Raw genomic sequence first — 22,789 nt, 5'->3', positions numbered from 1 at the left:
GATAGGGGAGAGCTTCTGGTATTAGGGATTGACCACAACGTTTTGAGTCTGGTAAGGTAACAGTCTATAACTTAGCCCTAACTCTAGCTTTTTCCCCTCTTCTTTATGATAGAGATGAGGGAGCAAAGTGGAAACAGCAAATTATCTTAAAATGGTTTGTGCTGAATTCTCAAAAAATCAGATGGCACATACCTTCAAGTGCCTCATTAGGATCCAACAAATATTTCATTGCATTTATTCTTAAAAAACTTAATCAAAAGAATCTTTGAAACTTATAAAAAGTATTTTAAAATATATTTCAATTCATTTACAAACACAACAATAAAAATATTAACATTAGCTGTGGGAATGTAGCTCAGTGCTAGAGCACTTGCTGAGTATTGGTGAGCCCCTGTGTTTGATCCTCAACACCACAAAAGAAAAAAAAAAAAAAGGGAAGACAAAATATTACCATTTATATTCTCAAATGAAAGACAAAACTAATATTTTTTCTTTAGTGAATTTAAATGAAGGAAAATGAAGTACTGACTTTAAGAAATACATTTTTTACTTTCTATACTTTCATTTTCTTCACATGTTCATTCCTACTCTTCCCCCTATTAAGATAATACAAAGTTGGGGGTGCTTGTGGCTGGCACCTATAATGCTAGCAACTCAGGAGGCTGAGATCTGAGGATCACAATTTGAAACCAGCCCAGGCAAGAAGAGTCCATGAGACTCTTATCTCTAATTAACTTCCAAAAAAGTCTAAACTGGAGCTGTGGCTCACATGGTAAAGGGTTAGCCTTGAGTACAAGTACTCAGGGTAGCATCAAGAACCAGAGTTTAAGTCCAGGGCTGGCACCAAAAAAGAAATGGTATTAACAACATTCAACTGGATTTTAACTCACTTACTAGCATGTTAAAGATCCAACCCAATTAAGATCTGAACCCAATTAAGTAATAAGACTAGAATTTTAAAGTTGTAATGATAATGCATTTCAGAATACCTGCACCAATCATAGTGATTGGAGATTCAATATATATCCACTCATCAGTATATATTCCAGAATGAACAAAGATAAGTCCATCAAAATGAGCTTCTTGTACTCCACCAAGGGCATCTTCAATAGTATCATAATACTAAAAAAAAAAATACAAGTGTCAGTATAAAGCTGAAAGGCTACCATTTTTAAGTAAAAAAAAAAAAAATGCAAGTCAAACATACCAACATATTTTCTCTTCCTTTGTATCTTGCAGGGTTACTGTAGAAATGTTCAGCAAATCCTGGCTTTACATGTGCACCTTTATACTAAAAAGTCAAAAACAAAACATTGACAACTAATACAAATATTACATTCTAAACTAATTATACCACAACTTTCATTAGATATAAAATCTCCCAACTATCCCAATGATTTTCTGCCATATAGTATAATACAAAATAAAAACAGTAAAATTTAGTAAGAAAGGCACCACTATTATTTAGGGCTAGATAACTCTTTGTAGTGGGGCTGTTCTATGCACTGGGGTGTGTTTACTAGCCCTCCTCATCTCTACACAACTTCATACCAGCAACACTTTCTTCACCTACTGTGACAAAGTATTATTAGAGATATTGCCTAATGTTACCTAACACCTGACAAGAGCAAAATCATACCCAGTTGGACCATATGAAAATTAAGCTGAATATGAGATTTAAAACTACTAAAAACTAGTAAATTAGCCAGGTATGGTGGCTCATGCACGTAATCCCAACTACTTTGGAGGCAGAGATCAAGTAAGACCCCATTTCAATCATTAAGCCAGTCATTGTGGCATGCCCCCAATGCTTTCCAGCCACTCAAAACTCTACCTAAAAATAACTGAAGCAAAAAAAAAAAAAAAAAAAGGTTAAAGGTGTGGTTTAAGTGGTAGAGTGCCTGCTTAAAAAAAACTAAGCCTGAGCCAGGTCCTTGGTGGCTCACGCCTATAATCCTAGCTACTCAGAAGAGACTGAGACCTGAGGATCTTGGTTCAATGCCAGCCCAGGCAGGAAAGCCTGTGAGACTCTTATCTCCAGTTAACCATCAGAAAACTGGAAGTGGCACTGATACTCAAGTGGTAGAGCACTAGCCTTATTAAGCTGAAGAGCTCAGGGACAGCGCCCAGGCCCAGAGTTCAAGTCCTACAACCAACAAAAAGAAAAAAAAAAGTAATGCTGAGTTCAAACACCCAAATCATAAAACTAAACAAACAAAAAGCAATTTAAATATGAGGTAAAACAAATCCATTGGAATCATAACATCTCAGGCTTCTGACACTTATCCTCATTGAATATGTCTTTGCTAATTAATTAATTTAATAAGCCCAACCTGGCCTTGAACTCAGCTTCTCTCCCAAGTTGTTGGGGTTACAGGTATGTACCACTCATGCCCAGCTTTAAGAAAATTAACAAGTATGTCACCAATGAAAAGAATAGTTGAATATTTTGCTAGCTGATAATCTTACTTTTTATCATCTTTTTTGTGAGTGTATATGTTTATGCCAGTCCTGGGGTTTGGACTCAGAGCCTGGGCACTGTCCCTAAGAGCTTTTCTGCTCAAGGCTAGCACTCTACCAGTTAAGCCACAGCTCTACTTCTGGCTTTTTGGTAGTTAATTGGAGATAAGAATCTCATGGACTTTCTTGCTAGCTTTGAACTAGGATCCTTGAATCTCAGTCTGCTGAGTAGCTAGGATTACAGATATGAGCCACAGTACCACTTTTACTACCACTAGGTAGTTTTTATTTGAGATAAGAATCTCTCAAACTTTCTTGCCTGGGCTGGCTTCGAACCACAATCCTCAAGTCTCAGCCTCCTGAGTAGCTAAGATTATAGGGCTGCACCACTGGTACCTGGCTTTTTGTTTTGTTTAATTGCTATTATAAAAGGTGATGCACAGGGGCTGGGGATATGGCCTAGTGGCAAGAGTGCTTGCCTCACATACATGAAGCCCACGGTTCGATTCCCCAGCACCACATATATAGAAAACGGCCAGAAGGAGTGCTGTGGCTCAAGTGGTAGAGTGCTAGCCTTGAGCAAAAAGAAGCCAGGGACAGTGCTCAGGCCCTCAGTCCAAGGCCCAGTACTGGCCAAAAAAAAAAAAAAAAAAAAAAAAAAAAAAAAAAAAAAGGTGATGTACAGATGAGTTACAGTTACATAAGTAAGGTGATGAGTACATTTCTTTTTGGACAATGTTACCTGTTGCAGGGAGCAGAGCTGACTCCATCTTGATTAGGGAAACATGGTAGGAAATGTTGGGAAGAGTAGATTAGGTCAACCTGACCCCCAAATTCTGCTTCTGTTAATGGCTTGCTTAACTTTTTGCTTGCTCTAGCCCATGTGTCAACATCCTACATCTGTACTATGTAACTGCACCCTCTTTGCACAACACCTTGTAAAAAAATTTATGTCCAATTAATAAAAAAAAATAAATAAATAAAAAAAAAGCTATAGAAATAAAAAAAAAAAAAAAAAACATCCTACATCTGTGCCAGGCTTGCTTGTTTGTTGCTTGCTCTACCCCCTGAGTCAAGCCCCTACACGTCTGTGCTAGGCTTTTACCTTTATAAACACCAATTTGGGAGGCTGGAAATATGGCCCAGTGGCAAGAGTGCTTGTCTTGTATACATGAAGCCCTAGGTTTGATTTCTAAGCACCACATACATAGAAAAGGCCAGAGGTGGCACTGTGGCTCATGTGGCAAAGTGCTAGCCTTGAGCAAAAAGAAGCCAGGGACAGTACTCAGGCCCTGAGTTCAAGACCCAGGACTAGCAAAAAAAAAAAAGAAAAAAGAAACGGCAATTTGAGGACTGCCTGAGTCTGCATTGCGTCCCTGGCTGGTCAGTCTGCTTTATGCTTCCCCAATAAACCCATCTTTTTGCTTGAGACTCTCTCTGAGTAGTCGACTTTGGAGGGATGGGGAACCTCCTCCTTTGAACCCTCCTCCTTCTTTGAACACCCCTTCCCTTGCTCTCATCCAATTTTCCCACCATAATCTATTCCTAAGTAAATTTATTTTTCTAAAGAAATATATTTATGAATATATGATATAAACTACTATATTGTATTTATATTTCATACCAACTGCTGGAAACTCTCCTTCCAAGGATTTGGATGTTCATATTCTTCTGGATTAATCTGGTAGAATTTACCAGGTTCAGGATGCATCATAGGGCGGGTATACTCAAATACTTCCATGTATAATCGTTTCCTGAAGGAAAAAAGTTATTAAAATATTTTCCTGTCTCAGTTTCTTAAGGTCTACAGTATGTACCAACAAGCAAAATAAAAAATCTTAAATGTGAGGCTGGGAATGTGGCTTAGCAGTAGAGTACTTGTCTAGCATGCATGAAGCCCTGGGTTTGATTCCTCAGCACCACATACACAGAAAAAGCCCAAAGTGGTGTTGTGGCTCAAGAGGTAGAGAACTAGCCTTATGAAAAAAGAAGCCAGGGACAGTGCTCAGCTCTGAGTCCCAAACCCCAGGACTGGCAAAAAGAAAAAAAAAAAAATTCTTAAATGTGAAAATGTAAACTTTTGCCTAAAACAAAAATTAATCTGTCGACAGTAAAAGGTGGTAGGTTTTTAATTGTTTACTTAACAGGTGTTTTTTAATTTTTTTTCAAATTTTTATTATCAAACTGATGTACAGAGAAGTTACAGTTTCATATGTTAGGCATTGGATACATTTCTTGTACTGGTTGTTACCTTGTCCCTCATACCCTCCTCCCCCCTTCCCCTTCCCCTTTCCCCCCCTGAGGTGTTCAGTTCACTTACACCAAACAGTTTTGCAAGTATTGCTTTTGTAGTTGTTTGTCTTTTTTTTACCCTGTGTCTCTCAATTTTGGTTTAACAGGTGTTTTAAATCCATACTGTAAGAAGCTTCATGGTATTAGTCAAAAATAATTTTCAATAAAGTAATTTTAAACAATTCTCCTGATATTTTCAGTCTATTTATATCCTAACAAGTACTACACCAAATCTTGGAACTGAAGTAATAGTAACTACTATCATTTCTTGTACATGTTTAATATTTTTTCTTCCACTGCTTTTCATCCTTAGGTCTTTATGACCTCAGTATTTCTCTCTTAAATATGTCATTCCTTATTTTTCATGTTATGCAAATATATAACATCTGTAAAATATAGAAAAGTAGAAAGGAATACACTCACTATTATTAATACATTCACTATTACCAATTCACTCTATTTTCTTTTTGTTTTTTTTGGTAGGGTTTGAACTCAGGGTCTAGGCACTGTCCCTTAGCTCTTTTTGCACAAGGGTAGGGGCTCTATCACTTTGAGCCACAGCTCCACTTGTTAATTGGAGTGATCCGCCAGCACCCACCTTATTCTAAACTTTTAATCCACTTACTGTATTAAATGACATAGTTCTGTTTTTAAAATTCTATTAAATGTCAAGGCAATGATGACTCATGCCTGTAATCCAATTCAGAAGGCTGAGATTTGAAGATTGCAGTTCAAGGCCAGTGCTGGGAAGAAAATTCCATGAGATACTTATCCCAAATTAACCAACAAAAAAACCCAGAAGTGGAACTTAGCTCAAAGTTTGCAGAGTGTTAGCCATGAGGAAAAAACTCAGGGAGAGTGCCTATACCCTGAGCTTAAGCCCCAGGACTGGCACAAAAAGAAGAAAAGAAAAAAAGGAATTAAATGAAAAGGCTTTCCTATAACCAATCACTCAGTTGCTATTAATTGTTAACAGTTGCTATTCAATTGGTTAATTGAAACAGCATTTCATTTACTGTTCCATAAATCCTGCCTGCACTGACAAACCTAAATTTATGATAAAAAGATAACTTGAAACTTATAAGCATTTAACTTTATTTAAACTACTTACTAGTAACTATCAAGGCAGACTTCAACTTCTGCATGGTTAGCATTTCAGTTAGCAAATAATGGATTTCAAAATAAAGAGGCTTTCACTTACCACAAAATTGGATCATTAGCAAGTTCGCTGAAGCGTTTACACACACAAGCTGCTCTACAAAGATCCTGTTCCAGCAAATAAGAGAATATTTTTAAAACTACTTCATCTGGTAGTTTTTCCTGAAGATATTGTTCGGCAGGTGCTGCTAAAAAAAGACATTCACAAACAAATGTAAACAATCTACTTAGTATGCCAATAACAATTTTATCAATATTTAAAGAACATCATTTCCATTTTTTCTAATAAGCAGCTTTTATTTTATAATGGTCATGTTATAAGTATTTGGATTCTAGAAATACCATACCTTTATCTTGATTTAACAAATATTATTTTTTGGCTATTGTTTACTATCTGAGAAACTGGCTAAAATATATAAAAAGCATTTTTATATAGCAAAAAAGTCAAAGAGGGCTAAGTGCTGGTGGTCCATGCCTATAATCCTAGCTACTCAAATGCTAAGATCTGAGAACTGTGGTTCTAAGCCAGACCAGGCAGACAGATCCTTGAGACTCTTATCTTCAATTAACCAGCAAAAAGCCAGATGTTGGAGGTGTGGCTCTAATTGTACTGTCAGCAGCGAGTGAAAAAGCTGAGCAAGAGTTCAAGGCCTGAGTTAAATCAACAGTACCAGATTGGCGGGGGGGGGGGTCAAAGAGGGAGAACTTAGGTTCTGATGTACATTTAGTAAGAATCATTGTCTCATTTCTAAGTCTAATACTATATTTAATTTGAATTTTTTTTCTTTGGTTGGGTCATAGGGCTTGAACTCTGGTCCTGGGCACTGTTCCTGAGCTGTTCAGTTCAAGGCTAGCACTCTACCACTTGAGCCACAAAACCACTTCTGGTTTTCTGGTGGTTAATTGGAGATAAGAGTCTCACGGGGGGGCTGGGAATATGGCCAAGTGGTAAAGTGCCCGTCTCGTATACATGAAGCCCTGGGTTCGATTCCTCAGCCCCACATATATAGAAAAAGCCAGAAGTGGCACTGTGGCTCAAGTCACCAAGTGCTAGCCTTGAGCAAAAATAAGCCAAGGAAAGTGCTCAGAGCCTGAGTCCAAGGTCCAAGACTGGCAAAAAAAAAAGGCTCACGGACTTTCCTGCCCAGGCTGGCTTTCAACCTAGATCTCATATCTCAGCCTCCCGAGTAGCCAGGATTACAGGCATGAGCCACCAGTGCCCAGATAATTTCAAAAAACTTTTTTTTGGTATCTGAACTTGGATTTTTTGCTTACATTTGGTGCTGTACTACTTGAACCATACCTCCATCTCAGTTTTTTCTAGTTAATTGGAGATTGAGTCTTGTGAACTTTTCAGCCTAGACTGGCTTTGAACCATAATTCTCCAGGTCTTAGCCTCCTGAGTAGGATTATAGGCAGGTGCCACTAGTGCCTGGAAAAAAATCAGGTTATTCTGCTTTTCTTTCTTTCTCTCTCTCTTTTTTGGGGGGGTAGCTGTACTGATAGTTTTGGCTTCATGTATATGAGGCAAGCACTCTACCACTAGGCCATATCCCCAGCCCTAATTTCATTTTAATGTACAAAATCTTTTAAAAATCATTTACCCTGTCCCTTAACTTTCTATACAAAATACCTGATAGATCTTGTGATTTTCCAGACACTCTGGCACGTTTTGCTCGATGACCAAAGTTTTCTGTAGTTGAAGTTGAGGCACCCTTCAAAAATAAAAACAAAAAGAAAATTTATCAAGTAAATATTTTTACCATATATAATCATTACATCTGAACTCGTGATCCTCCTGCCTCATCCTCCTCGTTGATTACCGGCATGCGCCACCACGGCCGGCTAATCATTACATCTGAAAAACAAAGATTTACCCATTTTTTTAAATAAAAAATTCTTTGACTACAAAAACAAAAGCATTAAGAGAGAAAAATAAATAAATAAACTGCCTCTTAGTTGTAACAGTATTTCTTTTTTTTTTTTTTTTTGGCCAGTCCTGGGCCTTGGACTCAGGGCCTGAGCACTGTCCCTGGCTTCTTCCCGCTCAAGGCTAGCACTCTGCCACTTGAGCCACAGCGCCGCTTCTGGCCGTTTTCTGTGTATGTGGTGCTGGGGAATCGAACCTAGGGCCTCGTGTATACGAGGCAGGCACTCTTGCCACTAGGCTATATCCCCAGCCCGTAACAGTATTTCTATAAATAAAAGTGTTTCATTACTGGGGGGGGGGGGGAATGCTTTACAAGTAACTTACCTCCATACTGCTCTTCGTAGGACACGCTGTTCTTTTAGGCAAAAGAGTTTTTCTACGAAGTTGATATGGACTATTTTGTGCACCAGGACCTGATTCTTCTGCAACCATATCTGCAGGTACATCATCATCTGTAATAAACAAATGCAGTAAGAAAAAAGACAGACAGACACACATACACACACTTTTATTCAAGCCAATGGATACAATAATCCTTTTTAGAAACCTTTGGCTGGTCCTGGGGCTTAAACTCAGGGTCTGGGCTCTGTGCCTCAGCCTCTCTGAGCTCAAGGCTAGTACTCTATCATTTTGGGCCACAGCGCCACTTCCAGCTTTTTCTGAGTAGTTTACTGGAGATAAGAGTCTCAGACTTTCCTGCTAGATAGGGCTGGCTTCAAACCGTGATCCCCATATCTCAGCCTCTTGAGTAGGGTGTGTGCCACTGGAGTGCAGCCTTTTTTTTTTTTTTTTAAGGACAGGGACAGATACAATTTATATATAAAATTCCAGCCAATTGGATACCATTTGAAATAAATGTAATATTTCTACACAATTTTGAAGACACCTTTTAAAATGAAAAGTGTAAGGAAGATGTCCACTTGACAAGAAGAATGAGAAGTAAAGTGTACTTTATGGTTAGAACCCAAATGAGAAGTGAGGTAAGTTAGGCAGCCTGTTAGGCAGCAGAGTAAAGAGAGCATGAAAAAATATGAAGTATTGGATGCCAGATTAAAAAAATCAATTTCAGAGGCACAGCAAATTGGAGAGACTCAACAAATGGGACTGGATCAAACTTAAAAAGTATCTACACAGCAAAGGGCATAATTACCAAGCTACAAAGACAATCTACTAATTGGGAGAAAAGTCTTTACCAGCTATACATCTGACATAGGTCTGTTATCCAAAATATATATATTTTTAAAAAGCTGAAGGAACTAAACCTCCCAAATTAGTATCCCAATTAATGAATGGGCAAATGAGCTAAACAGAAACTTCTCAGAAGAATAGCCAATAAACACATAAAGAAATGCTCAACATCCCAGGCCATAAAGAAAATGCAAATCAAAACAACATTGAGATTCGATCTCACCCCCAGTAAGATTGGACATCATCAAGAATACAAACAGTAACAAATGCTGGCAGGAATATAGGGCAAAGGAAACCCATTTACACAGTTGGGAATGTAAAGTAGACCTAACACTTTGGGCAAGTTGTTTGGAAATGCCTCTAAGTTTAAATATAGAACTATTTATGATCTAGTGATACCACTCTTGGGCATTTACCCAGAATAATACAAATCAGTATGCAGTAAAGACACTTGCACACCATGTTAACTGCTGCACTATTCACAATAACAAAGTGAATACCAGGAAGTAGAAAAATGTTTGGATGGGGCTGGGGGGCTGATGAATGGAGAGAGGAAGGGTAAGAAAATGCAATCACTACATTCGATGTACACATTATGTAAATGGGTAGGAACAGGAGGGGGGATATGGGAAAGAATGCTGGAAGGAGTGACACTGATCAAGATGCATTGTACTCATAACTTGACTTAAAGAACTGAAATCTCTTTGTACAACTACTTAACAAAAATAATAGTAATAATAAAAAAGTATCCATACAGTAGGTGATCTGATATATGGTACTGGAGTTCAAGAGGAGTACAAATGAGGTCTGCAAGAGGAAGGGGGAAAGGGAGCGGCCTGGAATGGAATGGTCAAGTGTCAGAGCATCACATAGAAGGGACAACAGATATATGATTGATTATGTATCATACGGTGAATGATAATAAAAAAGCAAACAGGATAATATAAGCTAGATTTCTTCTATCAGAGAAGGTAGCTATAAATATAAAAAGAGAGGAGGAAAGAGTAAAAATCTCATTAGTGTTAGACTGGCACCAGTGGTTTATGCCTGTAATCCTAGATACTCAAGAGTCTAAGATCTATCTGAAGACTGCAGTTCAAAGTCAATCCTAGCAGATAACCACTAAAAAGTCAGATGTGAGCTATGGCTCAAATGGTAAGGTTGCCAGCCTTGGGCGAAGAATCTGAGAGACAGCACCCTGGCCCTTAGTTCAAGCCCTAGTACCAGCACAAAAACAGAATAAATGAAAAAAATAAAAATAAAAAGGTTAAACAGTGAATATGAGCCAAACATACTTATTGTTGAGGTTTCTGGTTGTTTTTCGCATGTACCATTCAGTGTAAGTTCTTGGGGTTTTTTGTTTTCTTTTGTCTTTATGTGGAACAGCCCTAGACCCTTTGCATAGTTGGCATGCAAGGTTTTTAAGCAGCTTAGTGGTTATAAGATACTGCAGTAATCCCCCCTCCCTCCCTAATCTACACATTCACTTTACATGGCTTCATTCACTTAAGGACAGCTATGGCCCAAAAATGTTCAGTAAAAAATTCCAGAGCTAAGCTATCATAAGCTTTACACTGCATGCCTTTCTGAACAGCTTGAGGAAGTCTTATCATCACAATTCATAAATTATTTCTTTGTCTAGTATATCCAGCTGAATGTTGTCCATCTGTTACTTAGTAGTTACCCCACCTATAGAAATAACCATTAATATCACAGGGCTTGTGTTCAATTACCCCTCATTCAAGTTGGCCTCAAAGTACTGGGCTCATGCCTATAATTTTACACACACACACAACAAAATAGTAATTATTTTTTATGTGCATTATTCTTATTGTATTTTTTTTGGAGGGGTGTACATAGGACCTATACATATGAGGCAAGCACTCTACTGAGCTATATCCCTAGCTCGGGCTAATTTTCTTCTTCTTCTTTTTTTTTTGATGCCTGTTCTGGAGCTACCATGGATAAGTGCTATCATGGCCATCTCAGAAAACTTGGGTATCAGACATAAAAAAATATTTTTTAATGCAGAAAACATATTAGGGATAAAAGAAAGCCATTATACAATGAGGAAATGATACTTCATCATAAGGAAGAAATTAATCTTGAATATGCATATATTAAATAACAAATATAAAAAATTTACAGGATAAAATTTTGAAGACTAGAGATACAGAGAGAAATTTTTGGTGTATTTCCTTTTGAAGCCAATAGATTATCCTCACTCAACAAAAGAAAGGCATGCAATATTTGAACAACACAGTTAAGAGGCTTGGATTTAAAACATGTTTAAATTGTAGTTGAAAAAAGTCATGGATCTGCCTTTTAACTATAGTAAACCACAAAAAGGATGGCTCCTCAAATTCCTTTGCTTATCACATGGGGTACGTTTTCTGACTATAAGAGAGTACACTGAAAAATTATTTTCCCAGTGTCATTTGAAAGCAATATTCAAAGAATAACTTTTTCTGGGGGGGGGGGGTGTGGTCAGTTGTGGGGCCTGAACTCTAGGCGTGAGAGCTGTGAACCACAGAGCCACTTCTGGTTTTCTTCTGGTGGTTAACTGGAGATAAGAGTCTTATGGACTTTCCCGGCCGGGCTGGCTTTAAACTTTGATCCTCAGATCATAGCCTCCTGAGTAGCTAGAATTATAGGCATGAGCCACTGGCACGTGGCCCAAACTAAAATTTTAAACTGTAGTTTTACTATCTAATCACAGTAAAGCTGTAATCTAAGACTACTAAAACTTCTCAATAGCAAAAATATTCAAACAAAAACTTATTTTTAACAAATTTTAACACATTCTATCTATATTGTTTCATGGTGAAGTTGGAAGGTATGAGAATGATGAATGAATGGAGTGAAATATTGATCAAGATGCACTGTACTCATAAACTGACATGATGATATGATAAAACTAAGGATAATAAAAACAGAAAAAAGAAAATATTGCTCAGCACATCAATTTAATTACTACTGAGATGTTTTACACTTTGGTACTATGTTTTTTAAATCAGTAGGCATTTTTAACACGTCACACCTTCATTCAGATTAGGTATGTCAAGTGCTCAACAGTCAAATGAAGCTAGTAGCTACGGTAGGGCATGTGTACGTTTATGTGTATATGACCTCTCTATACCTGTATATTCTACATATGCATGTATCTCTCATTAAAGCTTACTAGTTCCTGTAAGTGATAAAATTAATATACAATTAAAATGTCATATACAGATGTCAATTTTATAATTTCTAGATTTAACCTCAAATACTAAAAATACACACTCTTCACTATTAATAGGAACCCATGGGGTAGGTAAAAACTTCTGAAAAATAAATGTATCTTAAAAATTTATCTTTGAAATTTTAGCATTTAATAGCACTGAAAATTTACATTAGGATTCAAATAATCCTTTGTCTATACTACTGGCTTGAAGTCTCTACACTTTAGGCTTTATAAAGAGAGCAATTTATGAAATTTACTACTCAAGTTTTTCTCCTACAAACATATACATATTCCAAACTACTTACCTGTAGACACACATTAGATTGGAAACAGGCAAATCTGTGCTACTAACGACTGTGTGTTTAGAAACAGCTCCAGTCGCACTGCAAGGAACTACCACTTGACAACTGTTTCTAACACAGTTGGGAACCACCACAGATTTGCTCTAACTTAAAAAAAATGCACAAATAAGCTACAATCAAGATAAAATTTGTATAAAATATTCTTTGAGATATTTTACTTAAATCTTTTATCTTTTAAAGTAGGGAAGCCAAAAGTGAAATCAGTGCTTTAAAAAAAGCTTTTCTTGGGGCTGGGAATGTGGCTTAGCAGTAGAGTGCTTGCCTAGCATGCATAAAGCCCTGGGTTCAATTCCTCAGTACCACATAAACAGAAAAAGTTGGAAGTGGCGCTGTGGCTCAAGAAGTAGAGTGCTAGCCTTGAGCAAAAAGAAGCCAGGGACAGTGCTCAGGCCCTGAGTCTCAGGCCCCAGGACTGGTAAAAAAAAAAAAAAATAAATAAAAAGCTTGACTTGTAATCAGATGTTTCTGATTATATTTTATATGACTTTAAAAAATATTTAATTATTCAGGATACTGCTATATAATACTTTATCAGTACTCATTATATAAACACACACACACACACACATATATATATTATTCCAACTACAGGGATTATTGCTTAAGAACACTTAAGAGAATATATAGACTTTGACTACTTAATAACAATCTTCAGGAGGCAAACCTTCCATACCAGAAATAAATACTAAAAACTCATATGCCAGGCGCTGGTGGCTCATGCATGTAGTCATAGCTACTAAGAAGGTTGAGATCTGAGGACCCCAGTTAGAAGCTAGACAGAGCAGGAAAGTCCATGGATTATTTCCAATTAACAAACAAAAAAGTCAGAAGTAGAGCGGTGGCTCAAGTGGTAGAGTGCTAACCTTAAGTAAAAAAGCTAAGGGACAGCACTCTGGCTTTGAGGTCAAGTCCCAGGACTGACACAAAACAAAATGTAGGGCTGGGGATATAGCCTAGTGGCAAGAGTGCCTGCCTCGGATACACGAGGCCCTAGGTTTGATTCCCCAGCACCACATATACAGAAAACGGCCAGAAGCGGCGCTGTGGCTCAAGTGGCAGAGTGCTAGCCTTGAGCGGGAAGAAGCCAGGGACAGTGCTCAGGCCGAGTCCAAGGCCCAGGACTGGCAAAAAAAAACAAAAACAAAAACAAAAACAAAATGTAACAGAAAAGAAGGAATTAGGGAATTTTATTACTCTGAGAATGCACTGACAGTAGGAGAACACAGTCAGAATGCATAGACTAGCTATCACCATTTACTTATGGCACAATATTGATGTTTCATGTTGGATGTGCTATCCTACATTTGAGAAAGCCTATCATGTAGAGTGGATTGGCACTTCTTCATGTCAAAACTATAAATACTCTAGTATTTATAACAAGGTGTCTATATCCCAGAATTGATACAATTCAGCTTGATGAAAAAGAAAGTCTCTAGATTTTTGACAACTAATAATTCAAGGATTAACTGGGATTCATTTCACTTTATTTTCATTTTCCTGTTATAATATCACATTCTATTTGCCCAAGAAATTCTCTCCTACTGCTTTAGGAAAAGAAGTATAAAATAGCCTCCTCGGCAGGACACAGCTACTCAGGGGGCTAAGATTTAAGGACTGAAGTTTAAAGCCAGCCCAGGCAGACAAATCTGACTCTTATCTCTTATTAACTGGAAAAAAGCGGGAAGTAGAGATGTAGCTCAAATGATAAGTAAAAAGTAAAAAAAGCTAAGTGAGAGAGTGACCCTCTAGTTCAGCTCTAGTATTAACACATACATATGATATAAATGATATGACACACACACACATATATATATATACTTACCCTCCCTTAAATGGAACATTTAAAATTCTTTATTAAATTTTTGTATTTATTTATCCAGCTTTATATTTTCAGTATTTTCTAAAAGTCAAAATACATAAAAAGTCAATTACTGGTTGCTTACGCCTGTAATCCTAGCTATTTGAGAGGACCATGGTTCAAAGTCAGCTCAGACAGGAAAAGTCCATGAGACTCTTACCTCCAATTAATCATAGAAAAGCCAGAAGTGGTACTGTAGCTCAAGTGGTAGAGCACTAGCCTTGAGTAAAAGGAGCTTAGAGTGAGTGCCTAGGCCACAGTTCAAAACCCAGGATCTCCCAGGGGTGGGAGATCATAAAAACAGCATTCCTTTAGATACTGACATGATCAGAATATCAAATTTGTCATTACAATCAAAATTACCAGAGCTCCAAATTAACAACTCAAGCTCAATTTTAGGCCAAACTAGGATTCACAGAATTTACCAACTAAATATTCCTAATTTTCATCTACCCAGGGATCATTGTAAATATAAAGATCTGCCAAAAGCCAGGCCACGGTGGCTCACACTTGTAACCCTCGCTACTAAGACTGGAGTGCTGTTCCATCAGCCTGGAAAGAAAAGCTCATGAGAGAAGGACATGGTTGTGTGTGCCTGTTTACCAGCTATGTCAGAGAGCCTAATATAGATATATCGCTTATAGGAAGTGAGATCTCCAGACAAATACACAAACAAAACCAATCAGTAGGAAACACGGCTGGAGCTGTGACTTGGTAGTAAGAGTGACTGCCTAGCAAGCATTAGTCCAGAGAATTCAAAACCTCTAGTACACAGGTGTGGAGCAAGGAAATCTGCCACAGAAGAACTTGTTCTAGAAGAGAAAGAGACAGGCAGACAAATAACCGAACAATACAGTATGTGCTATCCTAGGGTATATACAAGTGGAACACACCAGTCATTATATGCACACAGGTTTAAGAAAAACAATTTAACTTGCCTGTAACTTTATTTTCACATAAAATTTAGGTATTTCTGGATATGCCTTTTAATGGTTTAGTTTTATGGGGATAGCCAAGATCAGGAAAGTAAAGTATGAAGGAAAAAATATAGATATTAATTTCTTACAAATCACTCAACATTTAAGCTTTGTGACTGTCCGACAGGAACAAGTATTCCATTGAAAGGAGAACAGATGGGAGGATAGGCATCACCAGTTCTCTGTTTCAGAGTCTAATTTAGACTGTAACTGCAATATAATTTCTATTAATGTTTCCACATGTCAAGAAATTACCTAGGTGCTGGAGATTGGAAGGATCAAGGTTCAAAGCCAGCCAGGACAGAAAAACCTGCAAGGTTTTACCTCCAATTAATCAGAAACAAAACAAAACCCCCATAACCTGACCACAAGTGGTAGAGTTCCAGCTATAAATGAAAAAGCTGAACAAGTGTGAGGCCCTGAGTTTAAACCACAGTATCAGCACCCCCACCAAAAAAATTATATACATATACATCAGGAAAACAGTAATTATTATGGTTGAGCATCTGAGGCCCATTAAAATGACATAAAATGCTATACATGAGCCAGTATGTAGCAATAAAATCATTTTTAGGTAAACTGGTTAAGAAGAAGAAAGCTTTAAAAAAAAATTTTTTTAGAAGAATGCTTTTGTCTTTATTACAAAATAATTTGGATGTTTTCAAAAAATGCAAAGATGATGACAATAGCACCAGTGACTGGAATTACTACTACTACTGTGTACCTAATATTTACTGAAAACTTACATGTATAGACTATTTCAACTGAAACCCCAAACTCTTAATATCTAAATAGTACTACCTATGTTTATTACTGACTGCTGGATGCTGATAATTCTAGCTACTCAGAGGATGAGATCTGAGGATCATGGTTTAAAGCCAGCTCTGGCAAAAAAGTCTGTGAAACTCTCATCTCCACTAAATTATCAATGAAGTTGGTACTGGAGCTGTGGCTACAGTGGTAAGAGTGCTAACCTTGAGCACAACAGCTCAGGGACAGTGCTCAGGCCCAGAGTTCAAGCATGAGAACTGGTTAAAAATTTAAAATATATACCTGTTATTAGGAGTATACATTAGCTTATAAATACCATGGGATAGGGCATATGTCTCTTAGGAATATTTATCCATAAAAGGTAGTTTCTTAGGTATTTTTTGTTTTAGAAATATCAGTAATATGGGGAGACAGTGTAGTATAATGACTAAGGATACAGGTTCTGGAAAGACTGGCCTGGCTCTTGTTTAGATTCCTTCCATATCAACAGCAAGGCAATCTTGAATAAGTTTCTTAGTTTTTTAATCTAACCTCCTCCACAGACTTTCAGCTAATCTATAAAAGGGAGATAAAGCATGGAGATTATCTTATAAAATTCTTGTGACAAGATTAAAAATATGTAACTCAGAATCTGGCAAAGACAACCTTCCAATGTTAGCTACTATTATGGTTAAGATGGGACTCTGAAAGATACCAAAGTCAAGTCAAAATATATTTCAAATTCCAGGTGGAGGCTTAAAAAAACTATTCAATTTAATCTTATAAAAACCCTATGAGACAGCGTGTATTTTTTTTAATTTAATTTAATTTTTTTTTGCCAGTCCTAGGGCTTGAACTCAGGGCCTGGGCCTTGTCCCAGAGCTTCTGTACTCAAGGCTAGGACTCTACCACTTGACCCACAGTTTTACCTCTGGCTTTTTGGTGGTTAACTGGAGGTTAAGAGTCTCATGGACTTTCCTGCCTGGGCTGGCTTCAAACTGCTAACCTATTTATTGATCTCAGTTTCCTGGGCAGCTAAAATTACAGGTATGAATCACCAGCTACCAGGAGAAGTAGTGATTCTTATTACAAAAACTATTTATCATAGATATTTAGAATAATTCTTAAAGAGAAGAAAACACAGTGTTATGTTAAACCCTCAAAAAATCTGATTACAGATAAAAATGAATACCAATACTCATTTAGGAAGGCTGTAAGATTATACCAAAAATCTGCTAGTTTCAAAGTATGTCATTAGTTGTTGTTAATTATAAAAGTATACTCACTTAGAAAATTTAAGCAATGAAAATTAGAAAAGAATGTTATCCAAAATTCTCTCAATATTACTAATAGTATTTAAGAATGCTTTATTATTTTCTCTATACATATACATTTAGTTGAAACACTGTACTGCTTTATACCTTGCTTTTTCATTTTTACTACATCATACATAGACTATGTTAAAGATACACATCATGACATTTCTGTTTTGTTGATTTTGAGCCAGGATCTCACAGTTACTCAGGTTGGCCTCAAACTCTTGGACTCAAGTGATTCCCTATCAGCCTGCCAAGTAGCTGGCTTTACACAAGTGCACACTAACATACTCAGCTCTAGCATGAGACTGTTTGTAGTCAAGCACTCTGCCACTAAACTACATTCCCAACATAAAACATTTTGAAATATTGTTTCTAATGGCTACAGGGTATTTAATAATTAAGCAGTCCCTTGTTATTAAATTTTATTTAGCCAGTTTCTTGTTACTAAGGTGGATTTTTTTTTCTCTACTTTTATCTTGGCCATACTTGTGAACTCTCTCAATTACAAATTTACCCTTTAAGACTAGAGATTTGTTTGTCTTAATGTGTGGGTGGAGACAGGAGGAAAAAACTGGGAGTGAAGGGGTGACAGTGTCCAAAAAGAAACATACCCACACATTGTATAGAGCATTTTAAACATAGTTTTTACTGAGTACCACTGCTGTATTTTAAAGCACTTACTCTCAAGAGAAACAGTCAGCATACATTTTCTTGTTTAATCCTTACTATCAACCTAAGTGGTTGATATTATTATTCCTACTTTGCAAATATTGAAACTGAGAGTGAGGAAAGATTTAACTTTTCAGAAACCAAACCAGGATTTGATTCAAAAGCCTTCACTCCTAACATCTGTTCTACACTGCTTCTCTAATAACAAAATCAGTAATTCAACCAAGAACACTATTCAACAGTGTTTACATTTTACATATATTCCACTGTAAACACAATTTTTACATATATTATTTCTCTGTTCCTATCAAGAAGACCTAGTTATTATTAGTTCAACTATCCTATTCTGTTCCCAAGATGTTACATATACACATGCCACCTATCTGTGATTAGAATGCCCATCTCTTTTCACTGTCCTTATACAATGTTGCCATTTAATGTTCCGGCCAACTCCACTTTCTCTTTAAAGCCTTTCATAACTCTTATCACAGATAATTTCTAACTATAACTTGTAAAAAGTCAAATCAAATGTGAAGTATTAGAATGAAAACTGTATTGAGTTTTATGACTTTGAACCTCTCTAGACTTAAATGTAGAAAGACCAAATAATTAAATTAACAAGTATTGAGTTTTCAAACTAGATAAAAAAATTTTTTTTAGATTAAAAAGGTGACATACAGAAGGTTTACAGTTTCATAGGTCAGGTAATAAGTACATTTCTTTTTGGACAATGTCAACCTTCTTTTGCTTTCTTCCACTTTTTCCCTCCTGTTCCTACCCACAAGTTGTTTAGTTCATTTTCTTTTCTTTTCTTTCTTTCTTTCTTTTTTTTTTTTTTTTGCCAGTCCTGGGCCTTGGGACTCAGGGCCTGAGCACTGTCCCTGGCTTCTCTTTGCTCAAGGCTAGCACTCTGCCACTTGAGCCACAGCGCCACTTCTGGCCATTTTCTATATATGTGGTGCTGGGGAATCGAACCCAGGGCTTCATGTATAAGAGGCGAGCACTCTTGCCACTAGGTCATATTCTCAGCCCCTCATTTTCAACATAGTTTCTACTTTGCCCCTCCCTCCATTTCTGTGGATAAAGAGATTAAGGACTCTGTCATTATGGTTTGCTTCCCCTAGGAGACCATGCCAAGGGAGCAAGTGATTTTCTCAGAGGCACAAAGAAATCAGGTAGAAGGAAATGTGACCTTGGTACCTATACATCCAGTGCTTGCTAGCAAGCCAGCTACCTCAGAAGGACTTGAAAGGTAGTACAGCACAATCTTGCCCACGGACTGAAAAAAGCTGCAGTATTCTTATTATCCAAAAAGTATGAAGCAGTTCCAAAGAAATTAGGACACTTGGAAGAGAACTCTAGGAAATGCTTTCCTAGATAGACAGACACACATAATATATTAAATAATAGCAAGCTTGTAAAACTTGAGGACAAGATAAAAAGCAGTAAGTAGTATTTTTAAAAGAATCTCTAAGAATAGGAATGTGGTTTAGCAGTAGAGTGCTTGTCTAGCATGCTGAAGCCCTGGGTTCGATTCCTCAGAACCACATAAATAGAAAAAGCCGAAAGTGGTGCTGTGACTCAAGAGGCAGAGTGCTAGCCTTGAGCAAAAAGAAGCCAAGGACAGTGCTCAGGCCCTGAATCCAAGCCACAGGAAGACACAGAGAGAGAGAGAGAGAGAGAGAGAGAGAGAGAGAGAGAGAGAGAGAGAGAGAGAGAGAGAGAGAGAGAGAGACAGACAGACAGACAGACAGACAGAGACAGACAGAGACACAGAGAATCTCTCAGCAGCGCTAAGAACAATCCCTTTTGAGTGATCCACAGATGATATTATTAGCGTGAGAAATAGAATTTTAGCACATATTAGAGCACTACATAGTAACACAGCTGTCACAGTCCCAATAAGGTGTCAGTTTTTGTTGTTGTTTTTTTGCCTGGGTGCTGTCCCTGAGCTTTTTTTGCTCAAAGCTAGCGCTCTATGTACCACTTGAGCCGTAGCTCCACTTCTGGCTTTTTGTGGTGCTTAATTGGAAATAGAAGTCCCACATACTTCTGACTGTGGTTGCTTCCGTGATCCTCAAAATTTCAACCTCCCAAGTAGTCACCAGTGCCTGGCTGTTACTTTTTTTGTGTGTGGCCTGTTACATTTTTTATTAATATACATTAGTTCTTCAAAAGAGGTTTTCATTGTGATATTCCCAAGTATATACATATATATATACACACACAATGTATTTCGACCAGCCTTAATCCATCTATCACTTTCCTTTAACCCACAACATCCAAGTTCTCACGACAATGTCAACCCAGTTGTTTTCCAATTACAAGTGCTACTGCTGTTGCTATTTCTCCTTCTCTACCTTCCTCTTCTCTTCTCCCTCCTTTCTCCTTTACTTTTCAACCAACCAAACAAAAATTACTCCACAAACAGCCACAACACCAAAATAAAATCTTGAACAAAAGCCCAAACTGTATTTACTCATCAACTGCTACTGTAGGTTTGGCCACAGGGAAAAAAAAATGTTGGGTCAAAAATCAAAGAAACTGGCTATACAAAATTTAAAATGTCATAAAATCTACTGTTATACTTTTCAATATATTTTATATAAAAAAATCATATGAAGGTATGAAAATGGAAAATGTAACCAGTATAGATAGTGGTAAAAAACAGGAAACATGAATGTCTTGATTATGTGAAAGATGGAGTTCTATAGATATTAACCAAGCTAAGAAAAATAAAACTTTGTAAAAATTTAACTAAGTTAAAGTTATATGAGGATAAGATAGAATGCTTTCAGTAGGTCATTACAGAAGTCAATGCACAACGTCTAAATGTGATACATAAAAGGGTAAATTGAGTGGTGAAAATAGACACCATTCTTAGAAATTCATCTACTTTACTCAAAATCCATTGCTTAGGATTCATCTATTTTACTCTGTACACGTTTCTTTTAATTAGAGAAACAGATTTCTAAGTGTATGTGTAGTAGTACATGCAGATTTACTTTCTAATCCGCATATAAATTGCTCCAGTTAACAAAGAACATGCCACTTTGGGGGGAAAAGGACATATATGGAAATTAATGAGCAAACAAATATTTTCAAATTCTCATATATATATTTCTATACTAAAGTACAAAATTATAAAAGAGATTGGACATAAAAACATGAGCAAGGTAAGCAGGGAATCCAGTGAATTTGTCTGACTTGGTATACCTTTGTCATGAGCATTATTAGTAAGCTGAGGACAGTCTTCAGGAACTCAAAGGCACTGAACTGAACAAAATGGCAGAGCCAACAGAAATACAAGTTTATTTCTTATTACTAAAATTATAAAAATAACTGTTAGCTGATCAATAATAAAGACTGATTTAAACCACTTTTTAAGTTTTTTATTCTTGTTCTTATATGGACAAAAAGAAATATTTCTGAATCTTCTACTTCCTAGTTTTTACCAGAGTAAATGAAGAATCATATTAAAGAACAGCAGATGGCGCCAAAATACCATTAAGGTACCCTGCCTTAGAGTTACTATGTATGAGTAACTCAAAGTATAGGGGGAAACCATCATTATTAGGGCAAGTATGAACTAGACAAAAATATTACAAATTATCCATGTTTGCATGTAGTACTCTAACAAACCGAGGTCAACAAAATGTTAAAGCATGAATAGTTAATGAAAAACACAATACATAAGACTTAAAAATCTCAACTTCCAGCTTTATTAAAATTCAAGTTACAGTTCTTACAAAGGAGTTTTACTATAGTCTGGGCGTCAGAGGCTTATGACTGCAATCCTAGCTACTCAGGGGGCTGAGATCTGAGAATCATGGTTCAAAGCAAGCCTGGGCATGAGATTGTTTTACCTCCAGTTAACTACCAATAAACCATATGTGGAAATGTGGCTCAAGTGGTAAAGTGTTAACCTTGCGCAAAAAAGCTCAGGGACAGCAGCCAGGTCCAGAGTTCAAGCCCCAAAGATGGCACACACATGCACACACAAAGGAGTTACTTGTCTAAATATTGATAGTAACATGTATGTAGTGAATGCTTAGTGCACTAACCAGATCAGTCATATGGTTAACTTAATCTACTATTTACAAAAAAAAAGTTTTTTTCTTTATTCTAAGATATGTAAAAGGAGACCAAAAAGGGACCAACACTACCACGTGAACAAAACATAACTACCTATTCAAAAATCAAATATTAAAATGCAAAAATAAAATACAGAGGGCTGGGAATGTGGCTTAGCAGTACAGTGCTTGCCTAGCATGCACGAAGCCTTGGGTTCAATTCCTCAGCCCCACATAAACAGAAAAAGCCAGAAGTGGCATGGTGGCTCAAGTGGTAGAGTGCTAGCCTTGAACAAAAGAAGCTCAGGGACAGTGCCTAGGCCCTGAGTCCAAACCCCAGGATTGGCAAAAATAAACAAATTACAACAAAATATTGAGGACTGGGTGATGATTTGTGCCAGAATCAATGCTTCCTTTTTAAGACATATAGGTTAAGATCAAACCAATTTGAACTTGGGGACAAGGGGGAGTCTGAGGAAAATCTGGCATGATTTATAAGTAACAGGATCCATCCAGCCAAGTGGTAGTGG

The 22,789-nt window shown here is 37.1% G+C and overlaps 1 protein-coding gene across 3 annotated transcripts in view; it reads right to left on the bottom strand.

The window, feature by feature from the left end:
- The window catches only part of Fbxo11 (F-box protein 11), an 86,032-nt gene that overhangs the window by 18,504 nt on the left and 44,739 nt on the right, over positions 1-22,789 (bottom strand). For 2 of the 3 annotated variants that reach the window (XM_048352973.1, XM_048352975.1), the window contains exons 2-7: positions 8,165-8,292; positions 7,544-7,625; positions 5,954-6,098; positions 4,085-4,214; positions 1,208-1,291; positions 990-1,122 (exon numbers count right to left, since the gene is read on the bottom strand). In XM_048352973.1, coding sequence (XP_048208930.1) covers positions 990-1,122; positions 1,208-1,291; positions 4,085-4,214; positions 5,954-6,098; positions 7,544-7,625; positions 8,165-8,292 — 702 coding nt within the window. The remainder of the gene's footprint in view (positions 1-989; positions 1,123-1,207; positions 1,292-4,084; positions 4,215-5,953; positions 6,099-7,543; positions 7,626-8,164; positions 8,293-22,789) is intronic. The other variant, XM_048352974.1, reaches the window with a different exon arrangement.

The sequence above is a fragment of the Perognathus longimembris genome, chromosome 8 (assembly GCF_023159225.1).
Source record: "Perognathus longimembris pacificus isolate PPM17 chromosome 8, ASM2315922v1, whole genome shotgun sequence".
Classification (NCBI taxonomy): Eukaryota; Metazoa; Chordata; class Mammalia; order Rodentia; family Heteromyidae; genus Perognathus; species Perognathus longimembris.
The sequence above is the reverse complement of the archived record's forward strand: the minus strand, read 5'-3'. Positions and strand labels throughout refer to the sequence as shown.